Source organism: Monodelphis domestica, chromosome 3 (genome assembly GCF_027887165.1).
Source record: "Monodelphis domestica isolate mMonDom1 chromosome 3, mMonDom1.pri, whole genome shotgun sequence".
NCBI lineage: Eukaryota > Metazoa > Chordata > Mammalia > Didelphimorphia > Didelphidae > Monodelphis > Monodelphis domestica.
Window position 1 is genome coordinate 136767489 of NC_077229.1, and position 19156 is coordinate 136786644.

Consider the following 19156-nt stretch of genomic DNA (forward strand, 5'->3'; position numbering starts at 1 on the left):
GGTATCTGTGTTGAAGGAGGACTAGCACCTCTGGTGTGAGGGCTTGTCAAACCCTTTTCAGAGTTGCTTTTCTCCTTGAGTGCTCACCCGCCAGCCAGCTCCCACTTTTGGCTCCAGGAAGCTGTAGCATAGGCTGTGACCACATGCCAATAAAACTATTTCCCCAGGCAGGCTAAACCCGGTTGAGGGGAATGGGGGTGGGGAGGCAATCCCAAGCATGGGAAGACTTCCTCCAGCAGGATGGGTGGATGTCCACAATTTGTTCCAGTGACTATGAAGGCAATGGAAGCAGGAGCTTTGGGGAGCTTATAGCTTGATCAGACATCAGAGATGCCAAGGTCATCCACTGCATCCTGAGCCATCACTGGCCATCTTGATTTTTGTCATTCCACTCAACTTCAGTGCCTCTGGAAAAGGGGGTAAGACTGATGACTTTGTGCAATTCTGCCTGAAGTCAAAAGACATCACCAGTAGGGAACAGCTGGGTGGCTCAGTGGATTGAGAGACAGGAGGTCCTCGTAGGTTCAATGTGACCTCAGACACTTCCCAGGTGTGTGACCTTGGGCAGGTCTTAACCCCCATTGCCTAGCCCTTACCACTTTTCTGCCTTGGAACCAATACACAGTATTGGTTCCAAGACAGAAGGTAAGGGTCTTTAAAAAAAAAGACATTGCAAGTAAATGTCATTTTTGGTCCTTTTTGAGTACAAAGTACACAAACACCACCACATGTGATGGGGAGAAAAGAAATCCTGTAACATGTATGCTAATGAAAGGGCACAAGCATTTGAGCTCTGTCCTACATGTGTCATGATAGCCACTGGGGCTGTAGAAAGTTGTCATAATACTTAGTCCTGGAGGACATAATAGATAGACAACTAAAAGGGAGCCATAATAGGAAGTGTTTTATAAATTCATTAGCCAGATAAAATGTTTTGTGAAGTGCTTTGAGGAAGGCCTGTGAGCCAAATATAGCAACAGTTTATATTTACTAAGATCCTGTTGCGCCCAAGGTGCTAGGGAATATTCAGGGTTTGGATAAGGGGCTGACCTTACTAGCATCGAACTTTCATAGGACTACCTCCCTAATATAAGCCCTTTTTGCTTCTCTCCTGAATTATTTTAATAATCTCATGGGGTTTTCTGCTTCTAGTTCATTTTCTACATAGCTGCTAAACTAATTGTCTTAAGGGAGAATAGGCTTTACCTTTTCATCCTCCTGCTCAAAAAACACCAGTGTCACTTGCTTCTAGACTAAAATACAGACTTTGAAGCCTAGTATTTAAAGCTCTTCATTTATACTTTCGTATTTTAAACAGAATGTGCATCCCAAAATACTTTTACAGAATTACTTCACATTCTTCCCTTTCACAGAGTCAACTGACCTTCTAGTAGTTTCTTAAATTTATCATTTCACGCCACCTTCCAACATTTACAGATGTGTTCCACATCCTGAATTCCAGGACCATAGCTCTATTAATTTCATCTCTCACTTTTCTTTTTTTTTCCTGACTCAGTTCAGGTACTATGTTTTCTTTGATATCTACTCCCAGCCCAAGCTCTTTTCCTTATCAAATTACTTTATAGATAATTTTTGTACATATATTTTCTTTCCCAAAAGTTCTCTGAGGGCAGAAACATCTGTTTTGGCCTTTGTCTCCCACTGTGTCTTGTGTCTAGAACAGCTATAACAGATATTTGTTAAATCGATGTTTTTCATAACATGATTATTTAAGATCTGGCAAGTATGAAGGCAGGTACAGAGGTGGAAAGGTGGCTGTGTTTTGGATATGATTACAAGACCCTTAGATAAAGGATAAACATATACATTGGGATATTGCAGCATAAAGAGGGTGGGGGAATAACACCCCCAGAGAAGACATTTTTTTCAGCAGATTTCCAGCAATGTCATTCAACTGATCCCCAAATTCGTCTAAGAAAACACATTTCTTATTACAGAAGCTCTTCTGATGAAATGGATGATATTGTCAAATCCCTGGCATCCTGACTTCCTTACTTCACTGTTCCTAAATATAATCCCAAAAGGAGATACTCACATTTATCTCACTTCCTAAAACTCCTGAAGACTAATTGAATGTAGACAATTCTTTGGAGACTCAAAGAATAATTTGTGGAATTTTCTGCCCATTTGTTATTCTGTGCTAGCCTTTATGTAAATACTCATTGTTATACAGGAACTTATTTTTTTAATATTATCAACATATAGATTACCTAGTCATATTTGACACTTATTCATTAGGTACCTTGAACCCCAACTATAATATGAAAAAAGGGCATCAAAAGTATGAAGTCTATTAAAAATACATATATTACCATTGAATCATTTAAAATATTAAGCAAATAACTTAGTCAATCTTGTTTTTAGATTAAAACTGAGCCCCTTTCCCAAATTACCTTTAGTTTTCTCCTTACTTATTACTTTACTGTAACATTTAAATATATAAAATAAAATGGATAGTATTGAAACACAAACTACTTATATTGAAATAAAGATGTAATTTTTTTAATCATCCAAGTTCGTTGACCCCCTGAAATTTATCCACAGGTTGTCTGAAATTCCAAATCCAATGCTCTTTTATCTTCAACATTCTAGGTTCGAACCTTTTCCTTATATTTTAAGTTTATAATTTAGTTACTTCTATATCAGACAATCTTTTTCATACAAACACATCTTCTTTAATCATCTTCTGGCTTTTGCCAAATAAGTTACCTCAGCCAGACCTGTGCCTTACTATTATGTTTGTGGTCCAAAAGTCATTTAAATTATGGCTGCTGAATATAAGAATTGTGTTAATAATAGTACTTTTATTAAGGAAAGCCATGTTTTAAAATGAAATCAGATTTAATGAATAACCTGTGCATCCATCTTCTAAAGCCCATGAAGATGCCCAGAAATGTATTGATGCGCTCTAAAATTGTTTCCTTATTTATTTTCTAAGTAATAATTTAGCCTTTTTTCTTTACCAAGATTCAAAATAAATTATGCCCTATTTGATATTATTTTTCTTTTTTTTAATTATTAGCATTGTAACTTGTTTCTTTCTGAAAATATAAACTATTTTTCTACATTCTGAGACAAAAAAAAAAGATTATGGGAATCTACCCACTATTTAACAGGGGAATACAGGGTAGCTGGATGGTTCAGTGGATTGAGAGCCAGGCGGTCCTATGTTCAAATGTGTCCTCAGATACTTCCAAGCTGTATGACCCTGGGCAAGTCACTTGACCCCTATTGCCTAGCCCTTTCCATTCTTCTGCCTTGGAACCAATACACAGTATTGATTACAAGAAGGAAGGTAAGGGCTTAAAAAAGGGGGGGAGGGAATAGAAGGGATTAAGTATTCATATATGTGCCAAGCACTGTCCTAAGTGCCTTTCACAAATATTATCTCATTTGATCCAGTTCACTCTACAAGGTAGATGCTATTATTCTCTCCATTTTTCAGCTGAGGAAATGAGGCAGACTAAAGTTAAGTGACTTTCCCAGAGCTAGATTTAAGATCATATCTTCTTTATTCCAGACCTAGCTCTAGCTATTGCATTGCCAGCTGCCTTTATTAAAACATGGGTTTTATGGGAAAATACAGTTCAAGTTTTATAAAGAGCTTTAGGAACACAATTTGCTTATAAATGTGGGTACTTCCTATATTAATTTTATTTATTTTCAGGAGGCAAGCCAAGATGACAGAGAAGTAGGAAGTAGTATGGCAAACTCCTCCCCAAAACACCTCTAAAACAGACCTAGAAAATATACCAGAACAAATCTTGATTGGGAAGTCCCCAGAAAAAGTCACAGTAAGTCATTTTTACAGTCCAGGTCAGCCAAAGAGGCAGATAGAGGCCTTTTGGAGACTAGGTCTAGCTAGAAGCATACCTTACAAGGAACACTCCACAGAGAAAAAGGCTGTGCATTGGGGCAAGGCACAGCACCTTATCAGGAAACATGAATGAGAGATGCCAGTTGGCACATCAGAGCAAAACAATGTAAGAATCATTGAATTAACTGAATACTATGATCATAAAAGAGTTAAACATATTTTGAAAAATCTTAAAAACTACCCAGATCTCCTAGAACATGAGGACAAAGTGGAAGTAGAATCCATAAGGCACTTAAAATAAACTTCCATAAAACTCCTGAGAATATTATAACCCCAATCCAGAGCTTCCAGGCAAGTAGAAAGGAATCATTCAGCATCACAAATGAGTTAACAGCTGCCACTATAAAGGATTATTATAAAGGATATTCCAGAAAGCAAAGAATATAGACTTAACAGTCAAGAATAAATTACCCAATAAAACTAAGTGGTAGGAGAAAAAAATGAATTTTCAATGAAATATAGGACTTCCAAACATTCCTGATGAGAAGATCAGAGCTATGTAGACCTTTTGAAGTTCAAACAAAGTAGTTAAGAGAAACATAAAAAGGTAAGCATAAACATAAAGGGACCAAACAAGGATAAGTTGTTGTTCAGTCATGTCCAACTCTAACTCCATTTGGGGTTTTCTTGGCAAAGATAGTAGAATGGTTTGCCATTTCTTTTCCACAGCTTATTTTACATATAAGGAAACTGAGGCAAGTGGTTAAGTGACATGACTAGGGTTACACTGCTAATAAGTGAGGATTTGAGCTCAAATCTTCCAGACTCTAAGCCCAATGTTCTATCCACTGTGTCATCTATTTGCCAAGGATAAATTGCTTACATTCGAGTATGAGGAGAAGATGCCTGTGTTCAATCTTGAGTTCTCTCAGAGGTCATAGAGGGAGCCTAATTAGACATGGTCTAAGAGTTCTGTTACAACTTATCAATCTTAAAGAGAAGGATGGAGGGGCAGTTAGGTGGCTCAGAAGATAAGAGAGCTAACCTTGGATATGGGAGGTCCTGGGTTCAGATCTAGCGTCAGACACTTACTAGCTATGGGACCCCAGGCCAGTCAGTTAACCCCCATTGCCTAGTCCTTGCTCTTCAGCCTTGAAACTAATACTTAATATTGATTCTAAGATAGAAGATAAAGGTGTTTGTTTGTTTTTTAAGAGAGAGAAATGAAAAGGATAGAGAAATATATACTGGGGGTATAAGGAAGGGAAAGGAGGTTAGGGAAAATTATCTTACATAATCAGGTTTGTATAGACATTCATACACTCTCCTCTGAACCTGTCAAAAGAAGGAAGATAAACAATTGGATACATGAATACATTTCAGGAAAATAGAAGGGAGAATTAGAAGAACAGAAGATTGAAAGAGAATTTAGTTCTAAGCAAAATAAACTCAAAGGATGTACAAAAATACTAATAACTCTTTAAGGTGCCAAAGAATGGGAATCTGAGAGGTTGTCCTTTGTACTTAAAAAGGGCCAAGGATGGCATCACTGTGTCAAGTCAGTTGTACAGTGTGTCTGACCCTGACCAGACTAATATAAGCTCAGAAGGCTATACCACAGATTGAGCACAAATAGCCCATATGAATATTTGAGATGGAGTATGGTAGAACACCATTGTACAATAAGTCATGAAGAAAAGGTTGGATTCAGAGAAACCTGAAAACATTCATGAACTGATGCATAATGAAGTGAACTGAACCAGGAAAATAAAAAGACAACAATTTGATAAAGACAAAAAACTTTAAAAGAATTAGGAATTGATCGGTATAATGATCAACCATGATGATTCCAGAGGACTGATGATGAAACATACTATCTGCCTCCCAAAAGAGATATGAAGAACATGGTGCAGAATTAGACATATTTAGGGTAGTCATGGTCATTGTGGAAAGTTGTTTTGACTATGTAATAAGAGTTTTGTTTTCTTTCATTCTCATCTGGAGGGTAGGGGTAGGACAATAAAAATAAAATTTTTCATTTTTGTAGCCTCGAAATTATTCCATCTCAAGAAAAAATTGGAGGCTTTCATATCATAATTATCTTCAAACCTGACAACTAATTCCTTATTTTTATGTTCACAGAGAAAGAAAGGCTTTTTTAAATCTTACTAGGAAAAAGTTTTTATATGTTGAAAATCCTTTTTTTTTAAACCCTTACCTTCAGTCTTGGAGTCAACATTGTGTATTGGTTCTAAGGCAGAAGAGTGGTAAGGGCTAGGCAATGGGGGTTAAGTGACTTGCCCAGGGTCCCACAGCTGGGAAATGTCTGAGACTAGATTTGAACCTAGGACTTCCTGTCTCTAGGCCTGGCTCTCAGTCCACTGAGCTATCCAACTGCCCCCCTTTTCATTCTTTTTTGATATCTCTTGTTGTCTCATGGAGTCATTGGCTTCTATTTAGACCATTAGAGTTTTCAGGGAATTTGTTCATTAGGCAAGATTTTGTACTTCCTTGTGCCAAGCAATGAATTCCCTTTCCAATTTTTTCTTATTTTAATTTCTTTCCTAAATTTTCCCTTTAGCACTGTCATTTTACTTACAAAATCATTTAACTTTCTTGTTTCCATTTCTTCTAGAAATTCTTATTGAATTTGTACTTAAGCTGTGGGGTTATTTTTGTTGTTTTTTTTTTTTGAAGATTTACTTCTAGATGTTAATTCTCTTTTGGATTTGTTTCTTGAGTGTCCTTGTCACTACAATTCTTTTTTTTTTAATAAACCTTTTTGTCTTGCAATTAATATTTTCATATTGGTTCCAAGGCAAAAGAGTGGTAAGGACTAGGAAATGGGGGTTAAATGACTTGCCCAGGGTCACACAGCAAGGAAGTGTCCAGGGCCACATTAGAATCCAGGAACTCCGAACTCTGCACAATTCCTTTATATGTTGGAATCCTTTTTTTTTTCCTTTTCTTCCAGTCTAGTACCTGACTCATACTTGAGAGACTTCCTGTGTACCTCTTACTTTCTCAATGGATTGGAGAGAGAGAGGGAGAAAGGAGAGAATTCATATAAAATAATTAAAAACAAACAACTTTACGTTAGAGCCAGGCTCTATACACTTCTGGAGGGAATGTCAGGATTGGTCCTCCTGTTGTTTTCATACTTTGTTGAGTGTGGTATTATTCCATGCTCCCAGGGACAGCTAAGATAAGAACCTGAAAGCTTTTAGTGTTCCCAAAGTGACCTGAAAATTCTGATCCTGCCCCTCTTAATTTGAGCTCTGCAAGATCCTGACCTGGATTTGGGTTTGAGCCTGTGGTTTTGCCCCATTTTGAATTTCAGTAAATGTTGCTATATTCAGTTGCTATCTGTGCTGGGAACTCTAATAGTCTAGAGTGGCAGAGTTCTTTGCTTCCCTTTGGACTGGGTTCCCTGCCCTGGTCATTGCTCTGCAGATTTCAGACCAGGTTAGAAGGTAGGACTGAGACCCTACTCCTGAGGGTGAGCCAAATTTCTGCGGCTTGCTGGTGAACTTGCTCATTACTTTGTACCTAGTCTAGGGCCTGTGACCATTCCACACACTGGAATGTCATTTCTAGGAACAGTCCTCTCCTCAATTCACTCTGGATCTATGACTCAGAATTGAGTTGTGAATGGCAGAGCAGCCAGAAGGCACCTGTTTTTTTGTTTTTTTTTTTACTCTACATAACTTTAAGCTCCTCCCTGCACTAAAATGCCCTAGGTAGTGTGCTCCTAGACAAACCTCAGCCTTGGTATCCACAGACTTCTCTGTATACCTATCCTGTGCATGGCAACTGGTTAGTAGTTATTGAGGATCACTGGCCCGTTCTCTAAAGGATTTACTTTCCTGATTGATAACTGTGAGGTTCAGACTCCAAGGAGGAAGTGCTGCAAACCCCAGAGCTCTTTAACCTGCTGTTTAGTGTCGTCCCAGCACCCCCTTCTCTCTTTTTTCCTTTGTTGTAAGCTACATTGCTAGGTATTGGAGAGGGGAAACAATAGATTCAGTAACAGAAACAAAGTTTAGTACTACCAACCTCACAGTTGTTTTGGAGAAGGAAAAAAAGATCTTTGTAAGCCTTAAGGGGCTTGGAAATAAAAGTTTTTCTTTTACTATAAAATAGCAATTTTAAGAGCAAGGTTTTAACTGATTTCATCTCATCACCTAAAGGTGCATAGGATCTAGTATACATATATGATCTTCTTCTTGGCTATTTGTTAATGCTGGCTTAATTGTGATTGGCTCAAACCTAAACATTCCAAATTATTTTGTAGAGTCTTAGTATGTGATAGCTAATCTAAATTAAAATTTCTTTTTATTTTGGTATTATATTGTTCATACTGTGTTTGGTGAATGTGAAGCTAGATGGCATGGTGGATAAAAAAGTAGACCTCAAGTCAGGGAGATCCAAATTAAAATTTCACTTATTAGCTGCATGTCCTTGGATAAGTCACTTACCCATTTGCCTCAGTTTCCTCAACTATAAAGAGGGGTTAAAAATAGTACTTACATCTTCCCAGGGTTGTTGTGAGGATCAAATGTGATAATATTTGTAAAGTGTTTGGCATGGTGCCTGATAATATAACTAGGTACTATATACTTGCTAGCTATTATTATGTTCAAAACTGATCTTTAGGTGTTCACCAAGTATAGTATATAACCTTTGAGTTTTTTAGAAAGTAAACATTTAATATTCAATAAATTTTTCTTTTGAGTAGATCAGGTTGATCTTTAGTTTCTCTTTTGGTTTTGAAGATAAATTTGATTCCACAAATATTATTCAATTTGCAGATATAAATAAAATATAGGTAGCCTTTCCCTCAAGAATCTTACAGTCTATCTAGTAAGAAGGATAAAACAAACATAAATAACAAGTCACAATTTGATTAGTGCCATAACAGAAAGTATTCTGTGAGTTCAGATTAAGAAAAGAGATCATATTTGGTTGGAAGACCTAGAAGGGGCTTAAGGAGAAATTGGCTCTTGAAAGATGGTAAGGATATGGGTGAGGTAGACTATATGAGTTGGGCTTTCCAGGAAGAAGGAGCAACATGAACAAAGTCAAGAAAGCATCGAATAAATAGTCTACTTTCAAATACAGATTGTATATAGGTTAGCAATGGGAAAAAGAAACCTAAGCCCACATTTTAAAGTTTGACCTTTATTCAGTAAATGGAAATGAGTCATTAAATGGTGTTGTGTTTTTTTCTTTGTTTGTTTGTTTGTTTTTTTGGTAGGCCAGTGGAGACAAAATAGGGTTAGATTGGGGTTTATGGAGTATTCTTAGAGGTCTAACACCTTTTCAGGGCTGTTCATCCACCTTTGATATCCGCCTTTCACTCACTCAGCTTTCAACCTGTGGCTTCAAGAAGCTGTAGCATGCAAAGCAATCACACCCTAGTAAAACTGCCTTGTCAGACAGGCTAAAACAGATTGAGGATTACTGGTAGGTCTCAGAGCCCTCAGTATAGTTAGGGAGATGTCTGTCTCAAGTATATAAAGACTTCCCAAGGTGGAATGAGCAGAAGGGAACATTTTGTTCCAATGGCCATGAAGGTGACGGAAGCAGGATGTTGTGGAATGCTTGGAGCTTGGTTAGACATGGAGGACACCAAGATCCTCTACTACATTTCGAATCTTCACCAGTTGTCCTCACTTTTGTCTTGCCACTAGACTTGGATAACTCTGGAAGAGAAAATGATGCTGGCAACTTTGTGCAATTCTGTGTCACTTAAATCCAATTCATAGATAAGTCAAGACATGACAGGTAATGTCATTGCTCATAGAAAATGAAAGGTGAACCACATCTGCCGAAGCTCATGACATTAGAAGTTAAACTTTAATATTAATCTGCAGAAGTGCAAATTGACTTGATATAAGAGGAGAAATTGAATGTGAAGACCTAAGTTAGATTGTTTGAAGGCCCAGGATAATTGTAATGAATGAACTAAGATGGTAGAGGTGGAAGTAGAAATGAAACAGAAATGGTATAGAATTCACAAAATATAGCAACTGCTTGAATGTAAGGAGCAAAAGATAAGGTTCCCAGATTGTGCATCTTCAAGAGTAAATAATTTTGTTACTTCTGTACCTTTATGTTGTATCTCAGATTCATGTCTTACCCCAGGTGAAATCATGACTTTCCTTTAGAGCATGATCAAAATAATCATTCCATTGGGCAGAATTAGAACCAGTGGTGGGAAATTAAAGGGAGACAAATTTCAGCTCAGGGCAGCTGGATGGTACAATGGGTAGAGTGCCAGGCCTGGAGTCAGTAAAATTCATCTTCCTGAGTTAAAATCTGGTCTGAGACATTTACTTGCTATATGAATCTGGGCAGGTTGCTTCACCTTGTTTGCTACAGTTTCCTCACCTGTGAAATGAGCTGGAGAAGGAAATAGCAAACACTAGTTTCCTTTCCAAGAACACCCTAAATCAGGATCAAAAAAGAGTGAAATACAACTAAACAACCAAAAAAGATTTTAGCTCAAAATAATTCAATTCAGAAAGTATATGTTCTCACTCTGTGTACAATAGGAAAGTTATATTCAAGATAAGTAAGGTGAGAATAAAGAGAACTCTTAATTTTCCTTGATGATTCAGATCACCTGGATTGACCTATAAGCTCAGTCATCAAAAATGACAATAGTGGCCTAAGTGTGGCGGAAGGCAAATTTTACCCTAATTTTCAGAAAAAAAGCAAGAACAAACTATAGATTCTTTGCAAAGATTTTTTATTAAAAAAAAATAGTGTTCACCATCAGGGACAGTAGAGAGCCTTTTAACATCAAAGCCTTAGGTGTGCTTATAAGGAGAGAACCTGGACTAGAGGTGTAATTTCTCCAGGATACATATGATGTAGACTAAGGAAATGGCTTTCTTCTCTAGTGTCCTCTTGGGTAATGCCATTTTTCCTTCCTAACAGGATAGGCTAAGGCTTAGAGGTCTAGGTCTGTGATTTCACTGATAAAAGGAGCTCCTGGAAGAAGAAACTCCCTCAACCAATGCAAGTTAGCACCTTCTTTGCAACTTAAAAGTTTTATGAGTATACAGCCTAGGAGTTAGGAATAGTTTTTACATTTTTTAATAACATCTTATTACATTTTAAAAAGGTAAAATAGCTCATGGGCTGAACAAAAACAAACTGAAAGCTAGATTTGGCCCTTTGCAGATCTCTGATCCTGAGTATTAAGATGTTAAGTGACTTGCCCAGAGTCACACTCCCTTTTTTATCTGATACTTTAGGTGAATCCAAGTCATCCTAGCTATATGACCTGCCCTCCACCCACTAGACTATTGCCTTAACTAGATGTCCTTATAAGAAAGGAAGAACACTAAAGAGAGTAAAGACAGGAAAAGCAACCACAATGGACCTGGAGGTAGCTTTTTTGAGGATGCTGAATGATTGAGTCACAAGACATATCAAGGATGGGAAGACACCAGTCTTGGAAAAAATCTTGAGTGGCAACTGGGTGGCTCAGTGGTTTGAGAGCCAGGCCTAGAGATGGGAGATATTGGGTTCAAAATTGGCCTCAGATACTTCCTAGCTGTGTTGACCCTCGGCAAGTCACTTCACCCCCATTGCATAGCCCTTACTACGCTTCTGCCTTGGAACTAATACTTAGTATTGATTCAAAGAGAGAAGGTAAGAGTTGTTTTTTTTTTTTAAAGCATACGGAGGGGGGAAGCTAGGTAGCTCAGTGGATTGAGAGTTAGGCCCAGAGATGGGAGGTCCTGGGTTCAAATGTGGCCTCAGACACTTTGTATCTGTGTGACCCTGGGACTTAACCCCCATTGCCTACCCCTTAACACTCTTTTGCCTTGGAACCAATACACAGTATTGATTCCAAGACAGAAGGTAAGGGTTATAAAATTTAAATGAATAAGTAAAAGGCATATGGATTGAGGCAGGTAAGTAGCACAATGAGTAGAACTCCAGGCCTGGAGTCAGGGCAACCTGGGAACTGGCCTCAGATACTTCCTAGCTATGTGATCCTAGGCAAGTCACTTAACTGCACTTGCTGTTCTTCAGCTGTGGGACCAATACTTGGTATTGATTCTAAGTCAGAAGGTAAGAGTTTAAAAAAATATGATTGTTTAATCAGAAACTGCCAAAATTCTATTAAACTATATTCATAGCACCTCCATTAGGTTTTTTTACTAGTTTAGAATTACTATCAAAAAAGGAAATGAATTAATCTGGAATGACCCATTCTTGTTGAAGCCATGTTGACTCTTTTCTTAATGTTTACTATCTTTTTAATGATTGATTCTAGAATTTTCTCCATAGCACCTTTTTCACTGGGTACTGCAGCACCTAGTGAGATCCGTCTACCCAGTGAATAGGCTGGAGGTCAGGAGTGAGGGGTGGGGAGGCACCCCATAGTACATGTTTTTCATGCTATTGCTTTTAATACCTGGTTTTAATATTTAATAATAACTTGGGCAACAGATAGTCATGTATAAACTGGGCTACTTGTTGCCACCTGTACATAATATTCCATCTTCTAAATCTGCCCCTCTTCCAAACTGATTACTATCTAGGGTACCACTATCCTGAGGCTCTCATCCTTAGTATCATCTTCATTCTCACAAACTTCTCATACTCTCTTCATGCCAAATCTTACTGTTTTATCAGCACACTTTTCCAATTTATGTTCTCCTTTGCATTCACAAACACATCCTAGTTCAAGCCTTCAACACCCCAGACCTAGATTATTGCAAAAGCTCCCTACTTTGAGTCTTCTCTACTACATCTCTCTAGCTACCATCACAAATTTCCTAAAGCATAGGTCTGATCCTGTAATTAACATCACTCAGAAATTCCAGTGGCTCCCCTTTTTTCCTAAGAACCATAGCCAAGGTCCAAGAAGGCTTCACCAAATTGCCCAAGAGGTCCAAAGAAAAGGTGAAGAACCACTGTTCTCTTAGAAAGGCAGAGCAGGCCTAGACACAATCTTGTAAAATGGTTATTATCTCTCATGAGTACAGTATGATATTTATGTGATTTCTATGATGACTTCACAGTGTGAGGATGGCTAAAGACAGTTGTTTTTCCTCCTGATCAACAAATTTGAGCTTTACACATAATTAAACTATCACCCCATTGTTCTGCAATGGTATAAATGCATGTGGGTTAACAGACTTATAAGGGATGAGCTCCTCCTACCTCCTGGCTGCAGGGCAGGGCAGTTTACCTTGAAGAGGATTTTCATCTTTAAAATGGGGATAATCCTGCTTGCCCTACCTCCATGTCATAGGATTCTTAGGGGGTTTAAATGAAAATTAATCTACCTGAAAAGTACTTGCTGTGATTATAAGGTAAGATTAGTTCTCATTTTTCTCTAGAATATGGCTGTTAGTGAATAAATAACTGTTTAACTGCTAATGAAAGGATGGTTTACATTCTGACAGGCCTAGGAATAACTTTTTTGTTTCTTAGAATAAATGTATAAGCAAAAATTTAGAACAGAATGTTTTAGATTTATGTAGGAATTAAAAATAAGTACTTTAAAAGGTTAATTATATGTGTATATTTCTTATTTATAGATATTGGTGTCAACTTGACTGATCCTGTTTTTAGAGGAATTTATAGAGGGATTCAAAAACACCAAGGTAATTTTTTTAGTATTGCAAATACTCTAATTTCTCTTATAAAGTCAAATTTATTGCTCCTATGAAAAAATAAATGTGATCTCCTCAAATAAGATGTCAATAAATCAGTCAACAAACCTGTACAAAGCACCTATTATGTGCCAAGATCTGGGTATTGTGACTGCGAAAATATGGCTTCAAGACTGTAAATTGCCAAAACTGTAAAGATAATTTTAGTGTCTTGATTTTTATCAAAAATAAGTGGTCAACATGGGAAAAATTCCCAAATATGAAATATTCAAGTCAGCTGGGTTTTATGGAGATTTTAATTAATATGAATGAAGGAATTAAGGGAAGGGAGAGAGACAGAATAAGAGGAAATAGTAGGAAAAGGCTAGGGCCTAGGCCAAATGGCCTAGGCCTTTCTCTTTAAGAGAGAAAAATAAGTCAGTCTTTTATCCACTCACCACAAGATTTTGTCCCAAGCAAAACTCTAGTGTTCAGAGAGACCCTCCAATTCAGCTTCCAAACTCAACTAAGTTCAGAGGCCCCAGCTACTCCAACTAGTCCGAGCTCCAACTAACTCCTAAGTTGAGAGAGCCAGCTCCTTTTAAAGAGAAATTTCTCCTATGTCACCTCCCCTAAATTTTCACATCTACCGATCACAGTAGACACTTTCCACAGGACTGACCATTCTTAATTCACATCTTCTTTTGTTATCACCTTCTCTGAGTAGGCTAAAACTTCACACCTCTTGCTAAGTTTGCCCTTTGTAAGTTGCTTGACCTTTTAGTGATTCATTTAACCTTTATAGGTACCGTAGCACCCTTTTGTATTAGATCTAAAAATAGACCTAGCTTAAGGTTTTAGCCTCACTATAAGTATGAGTTAAGTACATTTTCATTGTTCAGTAAGGAGTTTTGCAACTTTATCTTCCCTTAAGTATGCCTTAGTATGGGTGGAGTAAAGTTAAAATTCCCAATACATTCTTGATCAAGTGCCTTCATTTGTTACAATAAGGGAATAGCCTTAACCAAATGTTCTAAGGTAGAGTCTGAGCAGTTTTAAGATTCACAGTATACAGACACATAATTAGTCTTAGCCCTAAAGGAGTTTACATTTCCTGTTAGGAGTACATCGTGTTCACAGACAGGTAAAATGGGATATGTACAAGATAAAAACAGTTATTTGGGAGAATGAGACTGTTAATGACTGTGGGAGAATCAGGAAAGGTTTCTTGATGGAGATAGCATTAGAGCTGGGCTTTGAAGGGATCTACAGGGCAGGAGCCAGAAAGTACAGCATTTCCTGCCTAAGGGATAGCCCTTGCTGTCCTTGATTTAGGAGAGGGACAGTCAAATAATAGATGAGCTTTTATTTTAGGGCATGCCCCGCAATAGTTCCTTAATGGCCGCTTTTTAAATGAATAAGTGAATCTGATATAATATAAATTTTTTTTTCCCATTGTCAGTTTATTTAGGATCATAAACTTTGGATTCAGAAGGGTCCTTTAAGATCAAATACTCCAAATAGTTCACACCCTTCATTGTCAGAGATGTGATTTATTCAAGGTTATATTCAGAGTTGACACAGGTAGCAAATGGCAGAGCCAGGTTTCAGATCAAGTGCCCTGATGGCCAATATTCATTTTTCTATGTCATGCTGCTTCTTTTATATTAAAAGATTTATTGACATCACTTAGAGAAATGGTAATTTTTTCCCCCTTAAACTTTGGATTATTGGTAAATACAGTTATCCCACATCATGAGAGTTTGGGGCATGGCACTCGAAATTTTTTTGATTTTCCCTAAGTACTGGATATTTTTTTTTCTTTTATAGGGTGTACACAATACTTTATTGTAAATTTTAGGGTATGTATTTCCTAGTTTCTGAATTTTTTCTGTGTCATCTGCTGGCTTTTGTGTGTCCTCTGCAGTTTCCACAAAACTGCCCAAAATTTCCATTTAATTTCTTATGCTGACCCATGATATATTGAAACCATCATGAGGAAAGTTCAGATGTAGAAGGGATAACTGTAGCTATTTAGGGACAGGGGAATGATAAATCTTTTTATCTGTGTGGTCTATTATAAAAAGAAGAATTAGCTAAAACATTTCCAAGAAATAGCATTAACAAATGTCATTTCAAAAAAGAATACTGACATAGTTTTCATATATATATTTTGTTTGTTTGTCAGAAAAGCCCTTCTCTAGTGCAGAGAGGGAGGGAGGGAGATACCTGGGAATTTCAAAGTAACCAGCTAACAAATTAATTTTAAAACAAATAAACAAAAAGGAATACTGGAATATTCATAAAATCTGAAGTTCCACTGAAGTGTACCTGGACCAAGTAGAACTAGACAGTTTATCAAAACTTATTTTATGATATAGTACAATAAAATCTAAAATTCAAGCCATGAAAAAAGTTTGAGTACCCAAATTTTTACTTTTACTCCATTTCATTTGATTAGCTTATTTTAAAAAGAACCTCAAGCTCATATACTCTGTTTCATCCAGTAGTCTATTTTATCAACTATTAAGCTGATCTTTAACAAATATTGTACCTAGCTATATGCTGTTACCACACTGAGTGATTCATATCCAGTACAAAACCCTTTTTTGCTTTTTTAAGCAAGTTGGTAATGATGAATAAACACTTGTTCTGTAGTAGAGACTCATTAAAGATTGTGTACTTAATCTTAATTTAATAAAAATGATTATGTCAGTGTCTTTTGGTCTCAGGGTCATCAAAGTTAAATGCCACCTAAATGGATTCATGTTTTCCTGTTTCTCTTTCGGGGTCCATCTTTACAGATGATTTCTTGGATATAATAGAAAGAGCAGTCCAAACTGGTGTTAAAAAGGTAACATCTCCTTGTTTTTCATTCTTATTTAATTTTTAAACTAAATTTCATAGTCTTTTAAAAATAAGTATATTAAAGCTACTGAAATTTTAAGAAATTAGTAATTTAGCTTTTATGTGCTTTATGATGCAGAACATGACATGTTCTAACATAAATGAAAGGGGAGTATCACAACACTCTTTTTGCAGTGATGAATATGCCTTGGTTTCACATTTATAAAAAGGAGTTGCACTAAATAATTTCTAGGGTCCCATCCAGCTTTAACATTGTACACTTCTCTTATTCTGATTGCAAAAGCCTTATAGATATTTCTCCAAAAAGGTGGGCCTATGTTTATCTCTAGGAATTTCTATATGATCATCAAATTTAGGTCTTGAGTTATCATTTGCAGATGAGGCAATGAGAGGCAAAGTGAGTTACAGGTCATTCAGGTGTGAAGTGGGAAAGGCAGAATTCAACCCCAGTTCTCTAACTCCAGATGTTAAACCCTTATGCCTCATAGAAAGGCAATAAACTGAGTATTAGGGATAGATTTTTTAAAAAGATTATCTAATGATTTGTATTTTTAAGGTAGCTTTGTTATTTGCATGCACCCATAGCATGCAACCAAACTGCTGGAAAGGCATTTTATCTGCCTTATCTTTTTTACCTTTCGAGAATCTGAATGAGCCCAAACTTAAAAGACAGGTGAAGGACAGTTATTTATTTTTAACAACCATAATTTTATCATCAGAAGAACTAGGAATTTTCACTGAGAAAGGCACCTTTGGATTTGAAGGGGAACTTATTTTCCTTCACAGAATCAAAGAAATTCACAGCTAGAAAAGCTAGATCTCAGAATCTAACCCCAAGGGTTCTTAACCTGGGATTTCTTAGCATTTTTTTTAATATTTGATAACTATTTCATTATAATTGGTTTCTTTTGTCATACAGTGAATTTCACATTATGCTTTTAAAAAACTTTTCTGAAGAATCCCTAGGCTTTGCAAAAGGGGTCTGTGGCATGAACAAAGTCCTATCCACAAGTAACCAAAAAATTCCCACTACAGCATTGCTGACATGAAATAGTGTAACATTTAAAATAGTTGTCTGCCATAAACTGTGGCAGTTAAAATGGTTGAAGATATAAATTGTAGTAGATATAAGAGTGGGTGAGTAAATTGTGACTGCAGGAAATATGTTTTCACTACAGTGTTTTGTTTAAAATCAAATATAAGGTGGTCGGTCGCCAGGGAAATATTCCCAATTATGAAATATACCCACGTCAACTGGGTTTTATAGAGAGTTTAATTAATAATACAATGAGGAATTAAAGAAAGAGAGAAAGAGTAAGAAAGGAATAAATATGAAGGGCCTTAAGCCAACATGGCCTAGACCTGAGTCTTAAAAGAGAGAGATCAGTCAGTCAGTCTTTTATCACTCACCACAAGGTCTGTCTAAGTAAGGATTCTAGTGACAGAGTCTCCTCAGAGAGAGTTCCAGCCAGAGTCAGCCTCCCTTGAGAGACCTTTTTAGAGAATTCCTCCAAGAGCTCCTCTCAAGCGGTCTCCAAAAGGATCTCCTTCCAAAAGCCTCTCTCAAGAGATTCTCTTCAAGCCATCCTCATCAGAGATTTCTTCAAAAGGCTTGTCTTTCAAGAGATTCTGCTTTTTCTTATATAGGGGGTTTTCTCCTATGTCACCTCCCCTAAGTCCTTACATCTACCAATCACTGTAGACGTTTTCTAAAGGACTGCCCATTCTAAAAACACTGCTGGGTCGACTAATCCCTTTAGTAGAAAACCTCTGAGTAAGTCTGAACCAGAGAAAACACAGCTGAGTTGACTAATCCCCTCAAGAGAAAACCTCTGAATAAGTTTTCACCTCTTTGCTCCTAGCAAGTTTACAAGTTGCCCGACCTTTATAGGTACCTAGCATCCCATTGTATCAATTCTAAAAACAGGCATGGCTCAAAGAACTCCTTGCCTCATTATAAGTATGGGTCTAAGTACTTTTCATTGTTTAGCAAGGAGTTTTCTCCCCTAAAGCAGTCTTAAGTAGGGGTGGAGTAGAGGTCCTCCCATTTCTGATCCTAGCGAGTTCTCACAGTCAAAAATGGGGAATGTTCCCAGTAGGGAATTGTTCCAATTGAGAATTCCCCGATGGGGAAATTTTTAACATTCACAAGTCTGAGAAATTTCAAGATTTACAATAGTCATCTAGCCCCTGTACAGAGACTCTCATATAGGGAGACTCACCACATCCCAAGACAGTCATTTCACCTATGGTCAGGGAATTTTACCTGACATCAGGCCTGTATCTTCCCTCTGCAGTTTCTATCATTGCCCCTAGTTCTGCCTTCTGGGCCAATCACAAGCCTGGCCTTCTTCTGTATGATAATTCTTCAAATATTTGATTTTTATAATTTATCCCTAAGCTTTTTCCAGGCTAAATATTATCAGTTCCTTTAGTCAATACTCATATGCCCATGATCTTGAGGCACTTCTTCATCCTGGTCCCCCTCTTTTGCTGCTCTCCTGCTTGTCTAGTGTCCTGCCTGGATATGAGGTATAGTCCCCAGAACTGAAATCTTTGCTGTAGATGTATTCTGTCCAAACTTTTATCCAAGAAGGCCAAGAGGATTAGCATCTCCCCTGTTCTGGCTACCATCTCTGACTTTCTCTTAGGCTAACATTAGCATTTTGGCTACCATGTCACACTGTTGACACCTCAAGATTGTAGTTCACTTAAAACTAGATCTTTTACATGGCATTGGTTATCTAGCCATCACTACATTGTCTTCTCCTCATAAAACTGATATTTTAAAAACCATACATGTAGAACTTTGACTTAAATGAAGCCA

At 37.2% G+C, this 19156-nt stretch overlaps 1 protein-coding gene across 12 annotated transcripts in view; it reads left to right on the forward strand.

Annotated features, from left to right (window-relative positions):
* Nucleotides 1-19156, forward strand: part of TATDN1 (TatD DNase domain containing 1) — a 50707-nt gene that overhangs the window by 587 nt on the left and 30964 nt on the right. For 2 of the 12 annotated variants that reach the window (XM_056823114.1, XM_056823113.1), the window contains exons 2-4: nucleotides 3689-3815; nucleotides 13408-13473; nucleotides 16266-16315. Coding sequence is in view for 9 of the 12 variants with exons in the window: in XM_056823111.1 (XP_056679089.1) it covers nucleotides 13408-13473; nucleotides 16266-16315 (116 nt within the window). In the remaining 3 variants the exon portion in view is untranslated. Of the gene's footprint in view, nucleotides 1-3688; nucleotides 3816-13029; nucleotides 13180-13407; nucleotides 13474-16177; nucleotides 16316-19156 lie in introns of those variants that run through there. The other 10 variants (XM_056823111.1, XM_007488299.3, XM_016431883.2 and 7 more) reach the window with 9 other exon arrangements.